This window comes from Taurulus bubalis, assembly GCF_910589615.1.
Source record: "Taurulus bubalis genome assembly, chromosome: 1".
NCBI classification, from domain to species: Eukaryota; Metazoa; Chordata; class Actinopteri; order Perciformes; family Cottidae; genus Taurulus; species Taurulus bubalis.
In genome coordinates, this window is record NC_136589.1 from 8,922,994 (window position 1) to 8,941,462 (window position 18,469).

General features: G+C 41.4%; 3 protein-coding genes across 7 annotated transcripts in view; 2 read left to right on the forward strand and 1 right to left on the reverse strand.

The window, feature by feature from the left end:
- The window catches only part of dync1h1 (dynein, cytoplasmic 1, heavy chain 1), a gene marked incomplete at its 5' end in the record, with an annotated part of 29,528 nt that extends 27,451 nt beyond the window's left edge, over positions 1-2,077 (forward strand). Inside the window, 5 exons of the mRNA XM_079231938.1 lie at positions 472-625; positions 781-923; positions 1,056-1,224; positions 1,399-1,523; positions 1,634-2,077. Of these exons, the coding sequence (XP_079088064.1) occupies positions 472-625; positions 781-923; positions 1,056-1,224; positions 1,399-1,523; positions 1,634-1,762 (720 nt within the window). The 3' untranslated portion in view covers positions 1,763-2,077. The remainder of the gene's footprint in view (positions 1-471; positions 626-780; positions 924-1,055; positions 1,225-1,398; positions 1,524-1,633) is intronic.
- A 3,379-nt stretch (positions 2,078-5,456) lies between these two features.
- wdr20a (WD repeat domain 20a) lies at positions 5,457-11,560 on the forward strand (the record flags this gene model as incomplete). 5 transcript variants are annotated; one of them, XM_079229759.1, is made up of 4 exons in its annotated part: positions 5,457-5,720; positions 7,755-7,937; positions 8,534-9,868; positions 10,997-11,560. In XM_079229759.1, the coding sequence occupies 4 exons, from the start codon at positions 5,457-5,459 to the stop codon at positions 11,048-11,050; spliced, it is 1,836 nt and encodes a 611-aa protein (XP_079085885.1). In that variant the 3' UTR covers positions 11,051-11,560. The 5 variants fall into 5 exon arrangements, with proteins under 5 accessions (XP_079085885.1, XP_079085886.1, XP_079085888.1 ...); XM_079229760.1 differs by having other exon boundaries at positions 8,534-9,865; XM_079229762.1 differs by lacking the exon at positions 8,534-9,868.
- Positions 11,561-14,036: 2,476 nt separating this feature from the next.
- On the reverse strand, positions 14,037-18,308 carry mok (MOK protein kinase; the record flags this gene model as incomplete). Its single annotated transcript, XM_079231338.1, has 12 exons — positions 14,037-14,114; positions 14,368-14,559; positions 14,662-14,821; positions 14,962-15,135; positions 15,349-15,450; positions 15,715-15,893; positions 15,993-16,041; positions 16,147-16,225; positions 16,364-16,434; positions 16,531-16,620; positions 17,004-17,118; positions 18,122-18,308. The coding sequence occupies 12 exons, from the start codon at positions 18,306-18,308 to the stop codon at positions 14,037-14,039; spliced, it is 1,476 nt and encodes a 491-aa protein (XP_079087464.1).
- Between the last annotated feature and the right edge of the window lie 161 nt (positions 18,309-18,469).

The window sequence follows — 18,469 nt, forward strand, 5'->3', positions numbered from 1 at the left end:
TTCAGGAGACAGACCTATAATATTGTGTTCTGTACAAGAAGCTGTACGATTTCTGTTGATCAGTTTCTTCTTTATATACCAGCTTGTCTGTTATTCTCGTGAACGCAATATCTCAAGAACGCCTCATCTGTCTCCTTCTGGTGATGTCTTAGGAATTACTTGGCACAAACGTCCACTTGGACTCAAGAATGAACTGATTCGAATTTGCCGGTCAAAGGTCGCTGTGACCTCACAGAATCAAGAATTGATGTGTTCATTTTGAATGGGATAAACCGATGAAGTGAAGGCATTTTGGACAGACTTGGATGTGAACTGCAACATGCAGTATACATAACTGTTTTATGACCTAATGTAGATTTATGAGATTAAATAAAACACAGGTTTGAATGTCAGCAGATAAATATGTACCTTCTTTTTGTTGTGCCCTTCTGTATTTGATTTAATGTCTTTGTCAAAACACAAAAACACCAGGACCCACTGTTCCGGTTCTTCGAGCGTGAGGTGAAGATGGGTGGCAAGATGCTGCAGGAGGTCCGTCAGGATCTGGCCGATGTGGTGCAAGTGTGCGAGGGCAAGAAGAAGCAGACTAACGACCTGCGCACACTCATCAGCGACCTTGTTAAAGGTAAAATCTTCCTCTTTGACCCATTGTTAATTAATATTGGAAAATCACCGCACACTTAAAAATTCCTCAGTGTCATCCTTAACCAACAAGATGTCCTTAAACCGATTATATTATGACGGAATAACGGGTATACACCTGTTTTGCTTGCTTCCCAGGCATCCTCCCTCGCGGTTGGTGTCGGTACACAGTTCCAGCCGCCATGACTGTGATCCAGTGGGTGGCGGACTTCAGTGAGCGAATCAAACAGCTGCAGCAGATCTCCCAGGGTTCTGCCAGTGGGGGTGCAAAGGAACTGAAGGTACTTTTTGGTTAACTGCTTGTGTAGAGCATCAAACAATCTGTACCTAAATAGTATATTAGAATCCCTGAACATTGACAAAGCCACTCACAGTACTGGAATTTGTCTTTTCTCCTATCTCTCCTTCTCCAGAACATCCATGTGTGCATCGGCAGCCTGTTTGTGCCAGAGGCTTACATTACCGCTACACGCCAGTATGTGGCCCAGGCAAACAGCTGGTCTCTGGAAGAACTGTGTCTGGAGGTCAATGTCACCACCGCCCAGGGTGCCGCACTGGATGCCTGCAGCTTTGGCATCAAAGGTCAGACAAGCAGGGTCACACTAATTCTGTAGCAACCTCATCAAATACTGGCACAACTCTTGAAAATGTGAATCCAGTCGGTTGTCACTAATAGAACTTTGTGATCTAATATATATATTTGTAAAATGTAGTTTCAAGGGTTCTAATGTGGAACATGCTCACTGTTTCTCTCAGGTCTGACACTGCAGGGAGCTACTTGTGCCAACAACAAGCTCTCTCTGTCCACCGCCATCTCCACTGAGCTGCCTCTCACTCAGCTGCGCTGGATCAAGCAAGACAACGCTGAGAAGCGACACATGGTATGAACAAGATATGTATACACAATATATAAAACGATTTATCTTTCTAACAAGTAATCTAGTTTTAATGCTTTTGGCCGTTTCCTCACATGTGTTTCTTGTCCTTGCAGGTGACTCTCCCTGTGTACCTGAACTTCACCAGGTCTGACCTCATCTTCACAGTTGACTTTGACATCGCCACCAAGGAAGATCCACGATGCTTCTATGAGCGTGGTGTTGCTGTCCTCTGCACAGAGTAGATGAAACATTGGTCATTCCTGAAGACCAGAGGCTTGATCATTAAACCTCACATAATCACATAGTCATTGCTTATTACCAACCATTTAATAAGTAGTTTGTTGCATTCCAATATAAAACGTAGTTGTCAACAATGAATGTTAGCAGTAATTAACTTGTAGCCATTCTTAGTGTTTTTGGAAAGTGTTGAAGGTTGAGAGGATGTTGTTAGATGGTGGAAAAGAAGATGAAAGGTGGGAAAAAGAGAAGTTGAAAGTAAAAGATGTTTTTATGAAGGAAACTGTATGTTTTTAGAATGAATAAAGCCTGTTGGAATAGAATGAAATTCAATGTTTTGAGAGTGGTCTTTCCTGATTAATGAAATCACACGCTGGGTTTTGAGCTATCGAGCATGTGGAACTGGAGTTGTGTTGAGCTCTTGATCTGACCGAACTTTTTGGTATGCTCGAATAGATGGGTGGCCAATATACAATACAACATTTCAATAGAAGGTATTTAATGGTCCTTTGTTAAAATATTTTTTCCAATAATTGCACAATAGTAATTCTCACCCATAAAGCGAAGCTACTATGACTCCCACCATGCAGACGCCTCAAACAAATTAAATCATCCCCATGTTCTATGATTGTGCTCCAGCTAGTGAGCCTTTCAGCAAGTGCAGACCTGAGTTTAGTGCGCATGTGTTGTCCCTTGTCATATCATTGAGGTACAGCTTTTATTCCTCCTGGACACAAACAGGGAAACGGATTGTCCAAATTAAAGTATGCCTGATCGTGACAGGAAAATCCACTCTTCTGTATAATTATGTTCAGTAAACTGAAGTAGTGGACAGCATCACAGCATGTACCCAATGATTTTCATGCATTTCCAGAGATAGACTTCTTGTTTTAGCCCAGACCAGATCCCAGTTAATTTCCTTACCTCTGGACATGGTGACACAGCGGCACATATCAGGAGGTGCTCAAATGTCACTATTCAGTATAGCACACACTGATAAAGCTTTCATGGAAATACAAAAATATATATCATTTAATATCATATTTAATGTTTTTCTTTAATCGGTAGTTGGGAAAATACAGTTTCATTCCCAGTGCATAGGTTGTAGGTTGTGTATGGAGACTAAAGTCTTCTAACAAAAATCCTAACTGCTTAAAGGCAATCGGTACATTATGTGACACATGTGAGACACTCAAAATAACTGGGAGGTACAAATGTAAACCCTCAGGGATTTACACTGTTCTATCTATACATAAACAAAGTGCATTGCCGAGTAACCATAATCTTGCATTCTACCTTTTAATCGTTTAAGGCATTTAGTCTGACTGCAGTACTTCGGTCTGTCAGTCCACGATTAGATGGCTTGAACATGGTTCAGATGCAGAGTCCCTTTCTTTTTGTTCGTCATCCATGTTGACAACACACTGCCTCTTTCTTTGCACCACTTCTGCTTCAGCGAAACCCAGCTTTCTCTTGGAAATCGATCGGAGGTTATAGGGGCCGGGGGATGTCTCAGAGGAGCTATCCAGCCTCTGGGACAAAGTCCCTTCCACTAGGGTTACAGGTCCAGGTAAGTGAGATGTGGAGGGCATTGTAGCGTGTAAGCCTGAATCATTAAATTGGCAATGCATTTCTATGTCTTTGGTTTGGCTGTGCATTGCTGAATCATTGGCCAGTTCCTCTTTAAGATCTCTACAACCATCCCTGTAGACACACAGCTCAGAGTCACTCCCACATTTCATCTGGACATCCAAAAGATTTTGCTGCTGCTCCGTTACGGGATCTCTCATCCCATTTTTCGACACTTCTCTGAGGGCAACAGACGCAGGGTGATGAAGGGTTAATCTCCTACTCCTACTCCTACCCAAGAACCGACAGCCTCCTCCTCCACCACTTTTTCCTTGCGGCCTCGTTTGCCTGCTGGAGACACCCACATCAAGGTTTGACTTGTCAGAATCCTCAGAGCTCCCATCGTATGGGTCCAAAAACTATAATCACAAGCAAGCACACATGCATTCATTCATGAAAGTATGGAACAGCAGGATTCTTTTGTGGCAGAATGGGGGCAGATTAGACAAAGGATAGTGCTTACCAAAGAATGACAGCCATGCCTTCCTGCAGGCGTGCGTGTTAATGGCAATGTCCGCCGAAAAGTTCCACTCTCAGGTGTACTGCTCACACATCCCTGCTCAACAAGGAATTCAGTGATTTTTCCATCAACAAGTTATCAATTTCTTAAATCAAAAAGCTCAAGCCTGCTGAAGCCCATTCAATGTGTTCCCCTCCTAAACAATGTTACTGAGATCACAAAAGACAAAACTGTGGACGTAAGAAGGTGTGTATGTTAGGTGCCAAGATAATGAGCATGTGGAGTCAGTTTCTTGGAAAGAAACTCAATTTGATCCCATTTTAGAACAGAATTCATTGAGATATCCAATAGAAAATGTATTATGTTTGATACTGGGTGCAATCTCTTTTTAGGCCATGTACAATATATGTATACAATAAATGTATATTGTCAATTATCTATATGTACTTATTGTGTGTGTGATGGTCACATTCAGAAATAAAAGGCATACCATAGTGCTGGTGTCCGACCGCCGTGGACTGGTCTCTGAGTCAGAATCAGTGCTGGACTCCACTTTGCACAGCTCCTTAAAAAAAAACAGAGGTCACATTTATCAAACGTCAAAGCAGGAAAACAATTAAATGAGACAGAGCACTCTCAATATGGTAATACAATGTGGCTAAATGATTTATCTCACCATGTATTTGAAAGCAAGCTGGTCCATATTGTTGGGCACATGTCTATCCTTGTCATCTAATTGGAGAACAAATATGTACTATAATGCATTTAAAGACACCAAACATAATACATACTACAAATTCAAGTTTTCTAAGTTTTTAATTTTGAAATATATATATATATATATATATATATATATATATATATATATATATATATATATATATATTTACATATTGATACCTGGAGATGTCGTCTTCAGTTGTCGTCTTCCACCATATGACATGACATTTACCACAAACGTATTTGCACCGTGATAAAGTAAAACTACAATTTATTTGTTGTGTTGTCGGGTAAAAGGCAAATGAGTCAACCAGCAAAGTGCCAGGTGCTTTGATGTGATGCAGCAAATGTTTGGTCACGGGTGACCAGTCGTCGGTCTACACACGATGGTAGCATTTGCACGAGTTCAAAACGCCACTTAGTTTGCAAATTAAAAGATTTTTAACAAAATCGTCCGTCCGGTGATTCTTTTTCAAAATAAAACCCGCATTGACCTCGCTGCTTTTGCTACTAATGCATTTATGTCAATGTATATCAACATACCTACCTTATCAGTCTGTTTTTTTTTAAATGTGTATTTTGTAAACGTATTTAAAGAGTTTCTAAATGTATACCTTAAACTATCAACTTACCACGAAAGCGAACACATCTTATATTGTTTTATAACTTTTATTTTCCCACATATAGCGTTAATACAAGTAATATATGGTTTGAACTTTGGTTTTAGAAAAGTTAAATACTGTGGCAAATGTGTTATTCTAAAATAGCTCCAGTCGTGTCCTCCTCCTCCAGTTCCCCGGTGAACCATTGGGGGGACCGGGAGAGTCGGAATGCCCGCTACATGGCCCCCGCTCCCCGTGCGTAAGATCCGGCCTGGGGGAAAGGGATGAATGTTAATTTCAAAGATGGCGGCGGAGGGAGGAGGGAAGGAGATGAACGAAATTAAAACTCAGTTCACCACTCGGGAAGGCGTCTATAAACTCCTCACTCACTCCGAATACAGCCGCCCCAACAGGGTGCCTTTCAACTCGCAAGGCTCCAACCCCGTCAAGGTCTCCTTCGTCAACGTCAACGACCAGTCAGGCAACGGCGACCGGATCTGTTTCAATGTGGGCCGTGAGCTCTACTTCTACATCTACAAAGGCGTTAGAAAGGTAGCGAGCTAACGCGGCTATTGTCAACGGACATTCACGATACTGCACGTCAAAACGCGACCCGGCTGCCCTCGCTGTTGCTGAAATCCGGGCTCGTGTTGGACGTGTTAAATAACTCTGACAGGTGCTTGACTTTGAAATTAGCTCGCAGCTAGTTAGCTTGATGCTACGTTGGAGCTAACGCAACTAGCCAACGTTAGCGGCAGCTGACTTAGTCCGAGGCCGGGGGGCGGAACCCCGTCCCCCGGTCTCTCGCTCCGTTTTACTTGTTGCTGGGTGGTAGGATTCGAGAGTTTGGTCGACGGGGTAAAGCCGACCGATTGATTCAACTCAAGTTGTCAGTGTTGTCATGGCCGCCGTGGCGGTTAATGTTTTAACGTTAGTTTGTGGTGACAGTGACAGTTCCTTCGGGTTCCACCCGAAACACCTGTCGACGCCTTTTTGACTGAGAGGAGTCGACAAAATCACAATGCTGCCGATTCAGTGTGTGTGTGTGTGTGTGTGTGGACAGTCGTAAATAATGGCACTTCTTAGCTCTGGAGATGTCTCATCAGACGAGGCTGACTTACTCTGCTCGTAGGGAAATGCTAGCGTTAGTTACATTGCCATGTATGGTGGAGCTTATAGTTTGATAAATCATAACATGCAAGTTAGGTCGAGATCATCGTCTTTGAAGGCTGCATCATCGCACAATATGTATTTATATGATGTCGCTAACAAACAAGTCATTCCATTATTGCATATTTCGTGGTGACGATGTCGGGTCCTGACAAACATACCAAAAGAGATAACAAGGTGAAAAACGACTGGACATCACATGGTGACTGTGTTCAGCGGTCCTAAGTTACATTTGAAAATAACTTCATAAAGCAGCCGTATATATTTTGACACTAACCCGACGTCAAGTGAGTTCAGCTAACAGCTAGCATCACCAGTTGACGGGATCATCTGATTTCTAACTTGAATCGATGTGTCATGGCCTTATACATTACTCACAGTGAAACATGTGCATGTCATGCGTTTCCTCATTCAACTGGCTAAAGGCTGAACTAACACCAACCTGAAAGAGTTTGTAGGACAACATTTGTAGAGAAAGACAACATTGTGTGGAGCAGATGCATGGCTATGTGTTTGTTGTTTTGTGGTCATATGTTGTACAGATTGTAAAGCCCTTTTTGTGACATTGGGCTAAACAAATATAATTTATTTGAAAATTACAGTGAACAAATCTAGGAGATCACATTGACCTGTTTATTTTCTGTATGCATCTCCTTTTACTTCTTACTTCAAAGTATCCTTCACCACTCTTGACATAGGCTTATTGCTTATTGTCTAACATTTGTGCTGATATTGTTAATCATCAAAGTACTGTCCTAATGTCATCTGTGATGTAATTTGTCATAAGAGATGTGTTTTTGACTGTACTCTTGATTTGAAATACGTTTAAAACATGGTTTGACATTTGGTCACTGAGGTGAGACACAACCACTTAATGTCTCATCTAACACATCGTCTTCAACCAATTTCCATTCTTCCAGTAGTGTAAACTGTCAATCATTACATAATGGAGCTCTTGTTATACTGGTTATCTGCAGTGCATACCCATGGTGTGTTGACCGCAGTAAAAAATAATGTTTACCTCACATTAAAAAACTACGTGTAAATCATAAAGAATGATCGCTAACTTCTATCCATCGACAGAGAAAAAGCCGTACCTGGATACTTGAGTCCTTCCTCTTTTTTTTCTCAGTGACTGTCGCCTATTTGATGTGTTGCAAAAGGTCATAAATAATTGAGTTTAGCTGTCACTTCTTGTACACTTGCAAGATACTTGACTTAAGAAAGCTTTAAACCGACTTTAAATTTCGTACCAGTGTGTTTTGAAATGCAGTACAAGAATAAATGTAACCGCGCACTCCAATAGTTTATTACTAACGGTTCAACCAGCCTTCGTCATGCAACAAAGTTAAGTAATTTTAGATTTTTAAAGTTTACTGTCGTCATTTCATGTGCATTTCCTCTTTCTCCACTCAGGCTGCTGACCTGAGCAAGCCCATAGACAAGCGCATCTACAAGGGAACGCAGCCCACCTGTCATGACTTCAACCACCTCACAGCCACAGCAGAAAGTGTGTCCTTGCTGGTGGGTTTTTCTGCTGGACAGGTACAGCTCATTGACCCGATCAAGAAGGAGACAAGCAAGCTCTTCAATGAGGAGGTAGGTGACTGAGGGACGGAGATTAGATTAATACAAGTTGTGTGTGTGTGTGAGTAGAGGAAAAATTAGGAGAAGCAGTGGATTTCAATATAACATTTTTCACAAAGTTAGTTATTGTAGTACTGTTGATGTCAGATAGAGATCTGCATATGTTTTTTTACTTTTAGTGAATTAACTTGTGCCTGGCAAGAAAACCACAAGTTAATCCACAACAAATTGAGATGTATAGAAGTGATCCCCAACAGGATTTAAAATACTTTTCTTATGTTGCTCTTAAACTGTTGTGTAATTTGAATGTATCTTTGTAGTAAATGCTTCCACCTTCTTATAAGGATTTAAAGCATCTGAATGGCAAAACGTTGTCTATGTTCAAAGGATTTCCCATAGCCTTTCTTTTACTCTGTGCTGCTATTTGTATTTTCCCTGCCTCACACCTTTTTAAACAGAATATGACCAAAAGTGGCGCATTAAATAACATTGTAAACATTGATTTCTTGATGATACTGTGCTGATATTTCTTTTTCACTCTCCCCTTCTCCTTCTGCTCTCTCCTGCCAACTGCCCCTCAAACCTCAACTGCCCATCTCTCCCGCCAGAGACTAATAGACAAGTCCAGAGTAACCTGCGTGAAATGGGTGCCGGGTTCTGAGAGCCTGTTTCTGGTCTCTCATGCCAGTGGGAATATGTACCTGTACAACGTGGAGCATACTTGCGGCACCACGGCACCACACTACCAGCTGCTAAAACAGGGAGAGAACTACTCTGTACACACTTGTAAGAGTAAATCCACACGGAACCCTCTCCTTAAATGGACAGTAGGCGAGGGGGCTTTGAATGAGTTTGCCTTCTCTCCAGACGGGAAGTTCCTAGCCTGTGTTAGCCAAGACGGCTTCTTACGAGTCTTCAACTTTGACGCGGTCGAGCTTCATGGCACCATGAAGAGCTACTTTGGTGGCTTGTTGTGCGTGTGCTGGAGCCCTGATGGAAAGTACATAGTAGCAGGTGGAGAGGACGATTTAGTGACTGTGTGGTCGTTTTTGGACTGCAGAGTCATTGCCCGAGGTCACGGGCACAAGTCATGGGTTAGCGTGGTAGCATTTGACCATTACACCACCAGCGTGGAAGAGAGTGACCCAATGGAGTTCAGTGGCAGCGACGAGGACTTCCAGGATCAGATGATCCACTTTGGACGAGACCGGGCCAACAGTACGCAGTCTCGACTCTCCAAGCGCAACTCCACGGACAGCCGGCCTGTTAGTGTCACATACAGGTTTGGCTCAGTGGGCCAGGACACTCAGCTGTGCCTATGGGACCTCACGGAGGACATCCTTTTCCCCCACCTTCCGCTCTCACGGACACGAACACACACTAACGTGATGAATGCTACCAGTCCTCCTGCGGGTGCTACAATAATCACTAACACCTCTAGTAACACTACTAATGGAAACAACAGTGGTGCCAATACTCCTGGCATTAACTCCCTCTCTACTGCATTACCACGCTCAAACAGCCTACCCCATTCAGCCAGCACCACAGCGACGGCAAACAATACCAACAAAGCTGGTGGCGGCATCGGCAGTGGTATTATGGACAGTGCCATTGCTACTGGTGTGAGTAAGTTTGCCACGCTGTCACTCCACGATCGGAAGGAACGCCACCACGAGAAGGACCACAAACGCAACCACAGCATGGGTCACATCAGCAGCAAGAGCAGCGACAAGCTCAACCTGCTGACTAAAACCAAATCGGACCCTGCTAAGACTCTGGGCACTCTGCTGTGCCCGCGCATGGAGGATGTGCCCCTCCTTGAGCCCCTCATCTGTAAAAAGATAGCACACGAGAGACTGACTGTACTCATATTTTTAGAGGACTGTTTAGTGACTGCTTGTCAGGAGGGATTTATTTGCACATGGGCGAGGCCAGGCAAAGTGGTAAGTTCTTTTTAATGTAGGAAATGTGGGGGAAAAGTGTCTTTCAATCTTAAACTGTCCTTAAGTCAGTTAACGGGCTGTAACTAAAGGCAGGAAATAGTCTGAAGGCATAAAATAAAAGTATGAACATTTGGAGGAGCAGTTTTAGCTTTTATTAGTCAAGACTGTCAATTTCTGCAGGCAGGCGAGTAACATATCAGACTTGTTTAATGTACATCTGCTTTACAATGAAGGAACCATTATGCCTACGTTTGAAATCTAACCAAAGCTATACAAATAGTAGTCCGGTTATATAATACATTCTGATAAGGAGGATTTCCTGTGTAGACCTGTGGGGGGGAGGAGACGTTAATCCATATAAAGTGTGTTCATTGGTTCATCATAATCATCCCACAATGCATAGCAGCATAGCCAAGAAATCATCTGCATACACTTTCACGTTTCAGCTTTTATGCAAATGGCATAAATAATCTCTGCAGTTCCTCACATGCTTGCAGCTTAATGTGTATACTCCCCTATATACTTCCCTTTTTGTCTGTGTTTTGACAGACTTTGCCAGAACAAGGCACATGATGTGTCTGGATCTGGAACATACAGTTAGTCTTTTGAGATTGTTACTACATTAGCAGGTGGTAGAGGCAAGAATGCCCTTGAAATGTACACCAGTAGCTGTAAATGATGGCACCACACAGTAGTGGGGCAACATTTGGATAAATACTAACTGCAGTTAGAATTCATAAGAGGAAATAAGTTCAAACAAACCTTATTGTTTATTTTTAGGATTGAATGTGTAATAGCAGAAGTGCAATAAAATATAATGCTTGCAAAAAATAAAGAGGACAATGCCCTCGAAGGTCAGATCAAGAGGTTATAAAAGGTGCCTGGAAAAAACAAGTTTATCTTGTTGTGGACATTAGAAGTGCCTTGATCAAGCAAACCTTTCAAAGAGTCTCATACTGCATACTCCGCATCCACTTTGACTGCGCTGCACAGACGTTTAAATGCAGGGGACCGGGATATGGAAGGAAGAGGCTGATTTTTGAATGAGCTATTTGTTGCTTGATTATTTTTTTTTGCTACAGTGTGTCAACTTTCCCAATGCAAATCTCCTTGTTTTCCTTTTTCCAGGGTTTATTGTCATCCCAAAACCAAGCCAGCTCTCCCAGTGGAACAGTAGTATAGCCACAATATTTCTGCTGCTAAAGAACCCTGCAACCCAGAGTCTGATGCTGCTCTTCACCCTGCAAGCATTGCAAGTTTTCCTTTTCTTTTATAACCCCCCCCCCCCCCCCCCCCCCCCTGATTTTGTTAATGGCTTTTTTCTGTTTTTCGTTTTTGTTTATCACTCACTTGACCTAGAGGAGAAATGAAACAAGAAAAGGTGTGGTGCAATTGTGGACTATTTGCGCTAATGTACTATTGTTCTCTGGAGTTTTAACACATTTTAGATTTTAAAAAAGCTTTCTTTTCAAATACCGTCAGACTGTTGTTCCCTCTGGAAATAGAGCTTTGCTTTGTGAGATGCGAACCAGACAATTGTGGCTTGAGGTTAAAGGGATAGTTCATTCAATTTTCAGAATCTGTGTTCTCTTTTCTCTTAACCTTGTAGTGTGGCTCAGTCTTGGCTCAGGGTTACGTTACTGACTAAAATATGATTTTTGTATGAACTATCCTTTTACCACCAAGTGCGTAAGCATCTGAAAGTTTTGTATCCATCCACATTTACCCACTCCTTCTGGTTTTTTTTTTTTTTTGAGGAGAATCTCACCATCAACAACTTGGCACTGATTTTGTTATGTTGTTTGTTTTTATAACTACTCTAGTGGAACAAAAAGAGGGTTGAGGACAGCCTTGTTGCACTGGGCTTAATCATCCTCAGTCTTTAAATCTGAATCTAAAGTTGGATGCTGCAATCAGTCTTTTTAAAGGAAAAAATGTTTGCACTTAAATTAGTTTATTAGAAGAAAATGGCTTTAAGTTTTGGGTGTGCTCAGAACTCACAGATGGCTAATAACAATAGGTGAAGAAAAATGATAAAAACAATTTAAACCTTTATCTATTGAGCATTTATTTTAATATTATTTCAGATTAAAATCTGCTTTGTATCATAATGTGCATATTGTAATTAATTGATTTGATGGGGCCCTAAGCAAACTACCATTACTCCAGTGGAAGTTGTCATTGATAGTTATATTTCTAAATCCTAAAGTATACATATTAATAATATTAAAATAATCTTGAATACACCGTTTTCTGTTCCTTTTGTCGTTCACCCACATGTACTGTATTTACATAACAAAGCTGTAATGCTTGGAAATTGCTTACATTGTCATATAAATGCCAAAGCTGCAAGGAAGGAGCTGACAAGTATGTAGTCTTTGAAGCTCTGGAAGACAACGATTGAATCTCAAAAGACTTGATACAAGCTTGCATTAGGCCTCAGACCTTCTTCTTTAAAGAAATTTAAGAAAAAGCCAATTGAAAGAATTCAGATAAAAAGTCAACCGACGAGTCTTTCCCATTTGACACTATTGCAGTATTAATTAATTAATGTACTTTTTGTGTGATAACCAATATTTGATTATGCCATGAAGACTTTAGTGACCCTTTGCACCAGACAGGAAGTTGGTGCAGCGAATATGTTTTTATAGTGGATAACAGTTCACATGTTCCACTTTATTATTTGTTGAAAAGAAATCATGATTGTCATCAATCTTTTCTCTTCACAAGTTTGTATCAGGAGGCTGTAGCACCTTAACGATGACATCATACAAATGACCCATAACTTCTTTAATCTGGTAATGCGTCACAATAATCAACAAAATACAGCGCAGACTGAGTCACAATCCGTTTGACTTTTTTCCGTTCACAGCTCTGAATTAAATTGTACTTTTTTTTTTTTTTTAAGCCTCGTTGCTTCATTTGGAGGTACAGGTGGAGCTACATTCAACACAAAACATAAAATACAAATATTTAGGACTTGCTTAAGGCCATAGAAATTAAAGATCACACACATAATTGATCTAAAAGTTGTTTTTTGTTGACTGTTGCAAATCTGTCTTGCTGCCCGCATGGGGCTATTTATTTACATTACAGTTCAATGTGCCTTTAAAATACTTCTCCAGAGGCAATGTTGTGGCTTAGAATAAATCTGAAGCCCTTTGTCCCGAGGAGTTCATTCGCAGCATTTGGAAAGAGACTATCACAAGTATACAATGCCTATAAAAAGTATTCAACCCCACCCTTGGTTTTTATGTTTATTGCAAGTTATTGATTTAAACTTGCTGTCAAACACATGTTTTACAGTAGCACGTAATTAAATGTAGTTCAGTTTGTAGTCATGTTTTTATAATTTATTAATTGAATTGATCATTTGTGATTCAAGGTTGTAAAAAAAGACAACCAGAACAGGTCCACGGGTTAAAGACAACTTTTTGAAGGCCCCCTATTTTCCAGGAAGTTGACCATGTTACTCATCAAATATATTATACTATTTCATTCAGAAACGATAAAAAAAAAAAAAGACACACACATTCAGTGTCTGGTAGGATGGGTGCTGGATCAAAGAAATATCTAACAATTAAAACTGATGGATCCACACTCCAAGTAGCTCCTGTCAGTGTTTTTTTTTTGCTGTCAGCATCACACAATCTGAGGGAACGCTTGGTGCTCGAAAATGCTACATGGCAATAAAAATCCTTTTAACAGGAGCTACTTGGTGTGTCAATTAATCTGTTTCAATACCATTTCACTCACCTATGGTAAATGGATGTTCACTTGTCATATCTTATTGCTTAGCTTGTGTAATAGGCTCAGATTGAAGTATATTTCTTAACAGTTGTAAACATGTAACACCTGACTAGGTCAAGTAAAACTGAGGTCATAACTAAACTACACACTCTCAATCCATCGTAATATTACAGACCAATATTGTTTGTGAAGATATTACATTGAATTGTACATTGAACAGCTTGATGTGAGCTGTCAAAACTGGGAATATGACAGGCATGGCGGTCTTTGTTGCATTTTTCATCATGTTTGTGTTGCTTCATAGATTTCAACATCTGGCCTGTCCAAACATTGTCCTCTCCACAATTTGTTTAACAGTATAGGTCAATCCAGTTTTAGGAGAACATTTTTAATAATATGTTGGAAGTGTTTTGGATTCTCAGTAGCCTCCACGTTTCCTATCCAGAGGTGGAATGTAGAAGGTCTTGAAAGCTGCACGGTGTGACTCATCCCGGGGCTGTGAAGAGAGGAAAAGCCGCCTGAATGACAAATCAAAGCCCTGAATGAAAGCGCTATCAAGACACTTGTTCAGTTATTTTAATGTGACTTCCTTTTGCATTTTTTTCAAACGTCTCGCATGCAAGACAAACCTGTCAGCTGTGTTTTAACTTGACTTTCCCAGAGCCCTTTACAGGTGTGACTCAACCTAAATGACTGAATGATTCAAACATGTAAAAAGCCTGATGTCTGCTTAGCACACCTGTGTTTACCTTTGCCAACCGTGACTGGCACTTTTTCGACGTGATGGTTGGCAGAGTGCCTCGGTGGGTAAAGGCAGGCAAGGTGGAGACTGGGAAAGAGATCTGTGATCCGGGCACAACCATGTTGAGCTTAGGTAGCTCTATGGGGTTATGAGGGACGTTCCGTCGGATTAGGGGCTCCACTACATGTTTCATGTTGTGCTGGAGAGGGAGGAAGTATCGGATGGTACCAGTTGTATTCAGATTAATTTGGACTCATGGGCTTCTGACATTTCATTTCAGTTGACTTGAACATTAACTTACGTTTAATAAAGGGGTTTGCCTTGTGTGTCTTCCTCTCAGCTGTTTGCCGAGTCTGGCAGGGCGCCAGATGTGGTCTAAGGAGTTGTGCATCCCGCCACTCTCTAGTTCATCCATAGTCCCAGATGCTCTCTGAAAAGTCTCGGCTTTCTTCTCTGCCTGCCTGATGGAGGGGGGGAAACACACAAGATTTCTATTACAAATGACAGTTCTTTGTCTAACAAGCAGACCTGGTAATTGTATCAACTAAATTTGATTGAATATGTTGATCAAAGGAGATTGATTGTTATTTGCAAGGTGTACCTGGTTTCCCTTAAGTATGTGTGCCGCAGAGCTGTTTCTGCAGTAATGCGTTCATCGGGGTCATAGGCGAGCATCTGATAGAGTAGTGACAGAGCTGGAGGCGGGCAGTGAGGGACCAACTTCGAGATGCCGCTGCCTTTTTTAGGGGGGAAGTTGAAATGCATCGCTCGAGACCTGACAGACAACAAGAAACCATGAGAAGTTTTGGTTTTCTAAGCACATAAAAACTATATATATATATATATATATATATATATATATATATATATATATATATATATATATATATATATATATATATATATATATATATATATATATATATTCACAATTCCTGTCACAAAGATGCACATGCTTCAAACAACCCATTTCAGGAGGAACACCTACTGCTTTAACTTTTGGAGAATACTTGGATCTGGTGTCCCCAACACGTCATGGATCTTGGCAACCTGGTCCAACTCATTGGTTCCAGGGAAGAGAGGGGTCAAACTGAAACAGACAAGTATCTGATTGCCACAACGAATCCATTTGCACTGCATTTGTTTGACATTTGTTTAAGCCTGTGTCGGCAGACATGATCGATCAAATGGAGCGAAGTAAAACTGAATGCAGACATTGGTAACATTGATCAAGGACAACTCTGTGAGATGAATGTGTGTGACCTCATAAGAGTATTCCTGTCCTGTTATTAACTCATGAACTGTTCTATGGGTGTTACAGACGAGATGTTGTGCCCTTTCCCTACAGAAGTACCTCATGATCTCAAAGAAGACACAACCAGCACTCCACATGTCCATCTTTAAGCCATAGTACCCGTCAGTGAGGAGGCACTCGGGGGCTCTGTACCAGCGTGTGGAGATGTACTCCGTATGCGGGGGCTTGGAGTACACGCTCCGACATGAGCCAAAGTCGCCAAGCTTCAGACTATTTTGCTGCAATTTGTACAAATACATTTACATTTTTAAACGTGTATGAACTCCTTTTTATTTTTTGTCAATGTTAAAGCAAATTATAATAATGATGCAGCTCACTTTGATGAGAATGTTTTCTGGCTTCACATCTCTATGAAAGATCCCACAGCTGTAAAAACAAGAAAAGAAAAACGGGACATGAAAAAGGAAAATGATCTCAACTGTTTTGTTTTTGTTTACTGGTTCGTGTGACCCGAGGTGTTTTCATAACTACCTGTGCATGTGTTCAAGTGATTTGCAAAGCTGGTACATGTAGTTCTTTACTGTATTGTCAGGCAGTGGCGTTTGTCTTCCTGTAACGAATGAAGAAGCGATATAAGACCATAATTCACCCAAATGTTTCCAGAAAGACCACGGTACACCTTCATGTTCCAATTCATCGCTATTATTATTTATTACATGCTTGCACTCAGTAATGCTGGTAGACTTACCTTGTATGAACTCATAGATGTTCATCTCCATCAACTCACAAATCAAAGACACCGTTCCAGTTTCTTTGTCACTGAAACATTGTGTGTTAGATTAATATAACACGCCACATGGAACTAGGTTTTGGCAATACAATAACTCTATAATAGACAACAACTTGAGTACTCACAAAATGAGTTCATGTAGCTGGATGATATTTGCATGTGGGCTCAGTCTCTTCATTGCCTGGACTTCCCGCAGATTGTTGGCCTGCTCCAGACTTGATGACAGATGACATTTGCACTTTTAATTTGACAGGCGTAAACATGTATTATCGTTAAATGTAAAGTAAAATAACTGCATCACTGCTGTACTGTAAATGGACAATGTCCACAGGATAAATGGCATATTTTAAAAAGGGAAAAGTTCATGTTAAAAACCATTGCACTGACAACTAAAATGTCATCCAGAGACATCTACTGTTACCTCATCACTACAAGTTCAAAGGCGGAGTAAGTCGACATCTAATAGAATACTTAAGACTAAGGGGGAGTTAATCTTCTGACTCATGTTACAGGTGTCCATACGCAATAGAGTATGGTCAAATGCACCAATGAGTGCCTATGCACAGGACAGGTTGTCTTTTAGTTGCAGAATACATACCTGTTAATAGTCTGCTTCATGGTTTTACATGCGTAGTACTTCCCATCTTTCAGGCTCTGAGTTTTCAAAACCTCTGAAAATGTGCCTTCCCCAATTTTCTTGACTGTTTTGTAGCCTGCACGAATAAAACACAATGGGAAAAGACTGGTCGATGGGGAAATTAAGCACGAATACGCAGTTAAAATATTAATAATGAATATCTGGTGAAACTATTTTATCGATTTTTTTTGATTTTCAAGAACCCAAAGCTGACATTTAAATGTCTTGTTTTGTCCGACCAACTTATGTTGATCATGTTCCTAAACGTGAACAGACCTCCACGCTGCCAATGCAAATGTAGCCAGTGTCTGACATATGGTTGATCATGTTTTCGGCAAAATATTAGTAAAGACCCCGCGGAAAGAAAAAAAAAAAAAAAAGTAAGAGCAAAACTACAACAACAAACAACTAAAGGTCACAACGTCAATGGTCAAAAACCGCGTATGTTTTCAGTTATTTGCTTAAGAGACACACTTATGTCACAGCTAGCTACTCCAGAGGTTAAACAGCTGGCAAACATGAGAGGGAACTCTTTGGAGAGAAAGCTCAACGTGGGTCGGATGTCTGACGTGTGACAGCCCATCGCGCTCCTCCGCTCCCAGGTCGCGTTAAGTCAAAACTTACAATTCATTCCTTTGTGTCTCAGCCGCCGCGTGCACGTCGAGTATTCACACCACGCGCATCTGGACAGCACATGTCAACGGGGTTTTAAATGTACGGATTTTTTATTGTGCAGCGAAGAGTCAAAAGGACCCGAAACTCTCCGTCCGGGTGCTAGTTTAGCGCCGCTAGCCTCGCGCTGTTAGCCTAGCCCTGTTAGCTGACCGTCGCCTTGGTAACGGAGCACGCCTTCGCCCTCCGCTTTGACCCGAGGAGGAAACGGGAAACTCCGGTTGAACGTTTGACTCTCTCCCGTCGCCCGGCTTAAAACAATGGAAGTTAGAAAGCAACAACGCAGCACAAAATGCCCTGGCATGTATGACAAAAAAAATAAAACCCAATCAAGCCTTTTTATTCGCTGCAGGCCCAGATATTTGACGCGACGATGTTTCTAACAGCTGCACAATTCACCGCCTTACCTTTCTTCCAGAGGTGGGTTGTGGTCGTCAGGTCCGATGTCTTTTCGTTAGACTGCGGATTGTTGTTTTGCATGTCAACATTTAGCGGGCCCCTTTTGTTCCGATCGATGTTAGGTGGTGTTTTGCATGCATTTCGTATGCTTGCCCTGTTTTTCAGGCCAATAAGCCAGTTTGAGTAGTGCATCATTCGTGCACTTTAAATGCTTAAGAGCTGACCATGAGCGTGCTCAAATGTAGAAACGGTCCACCGGTCCACTGCGTTCATGTCATAGCGCAGCGTTACCAAGCACCAGTGTCTCCCATTCACAATCAATGCATTCTATTCGCTCATGTCTGATGTGTGGAAAA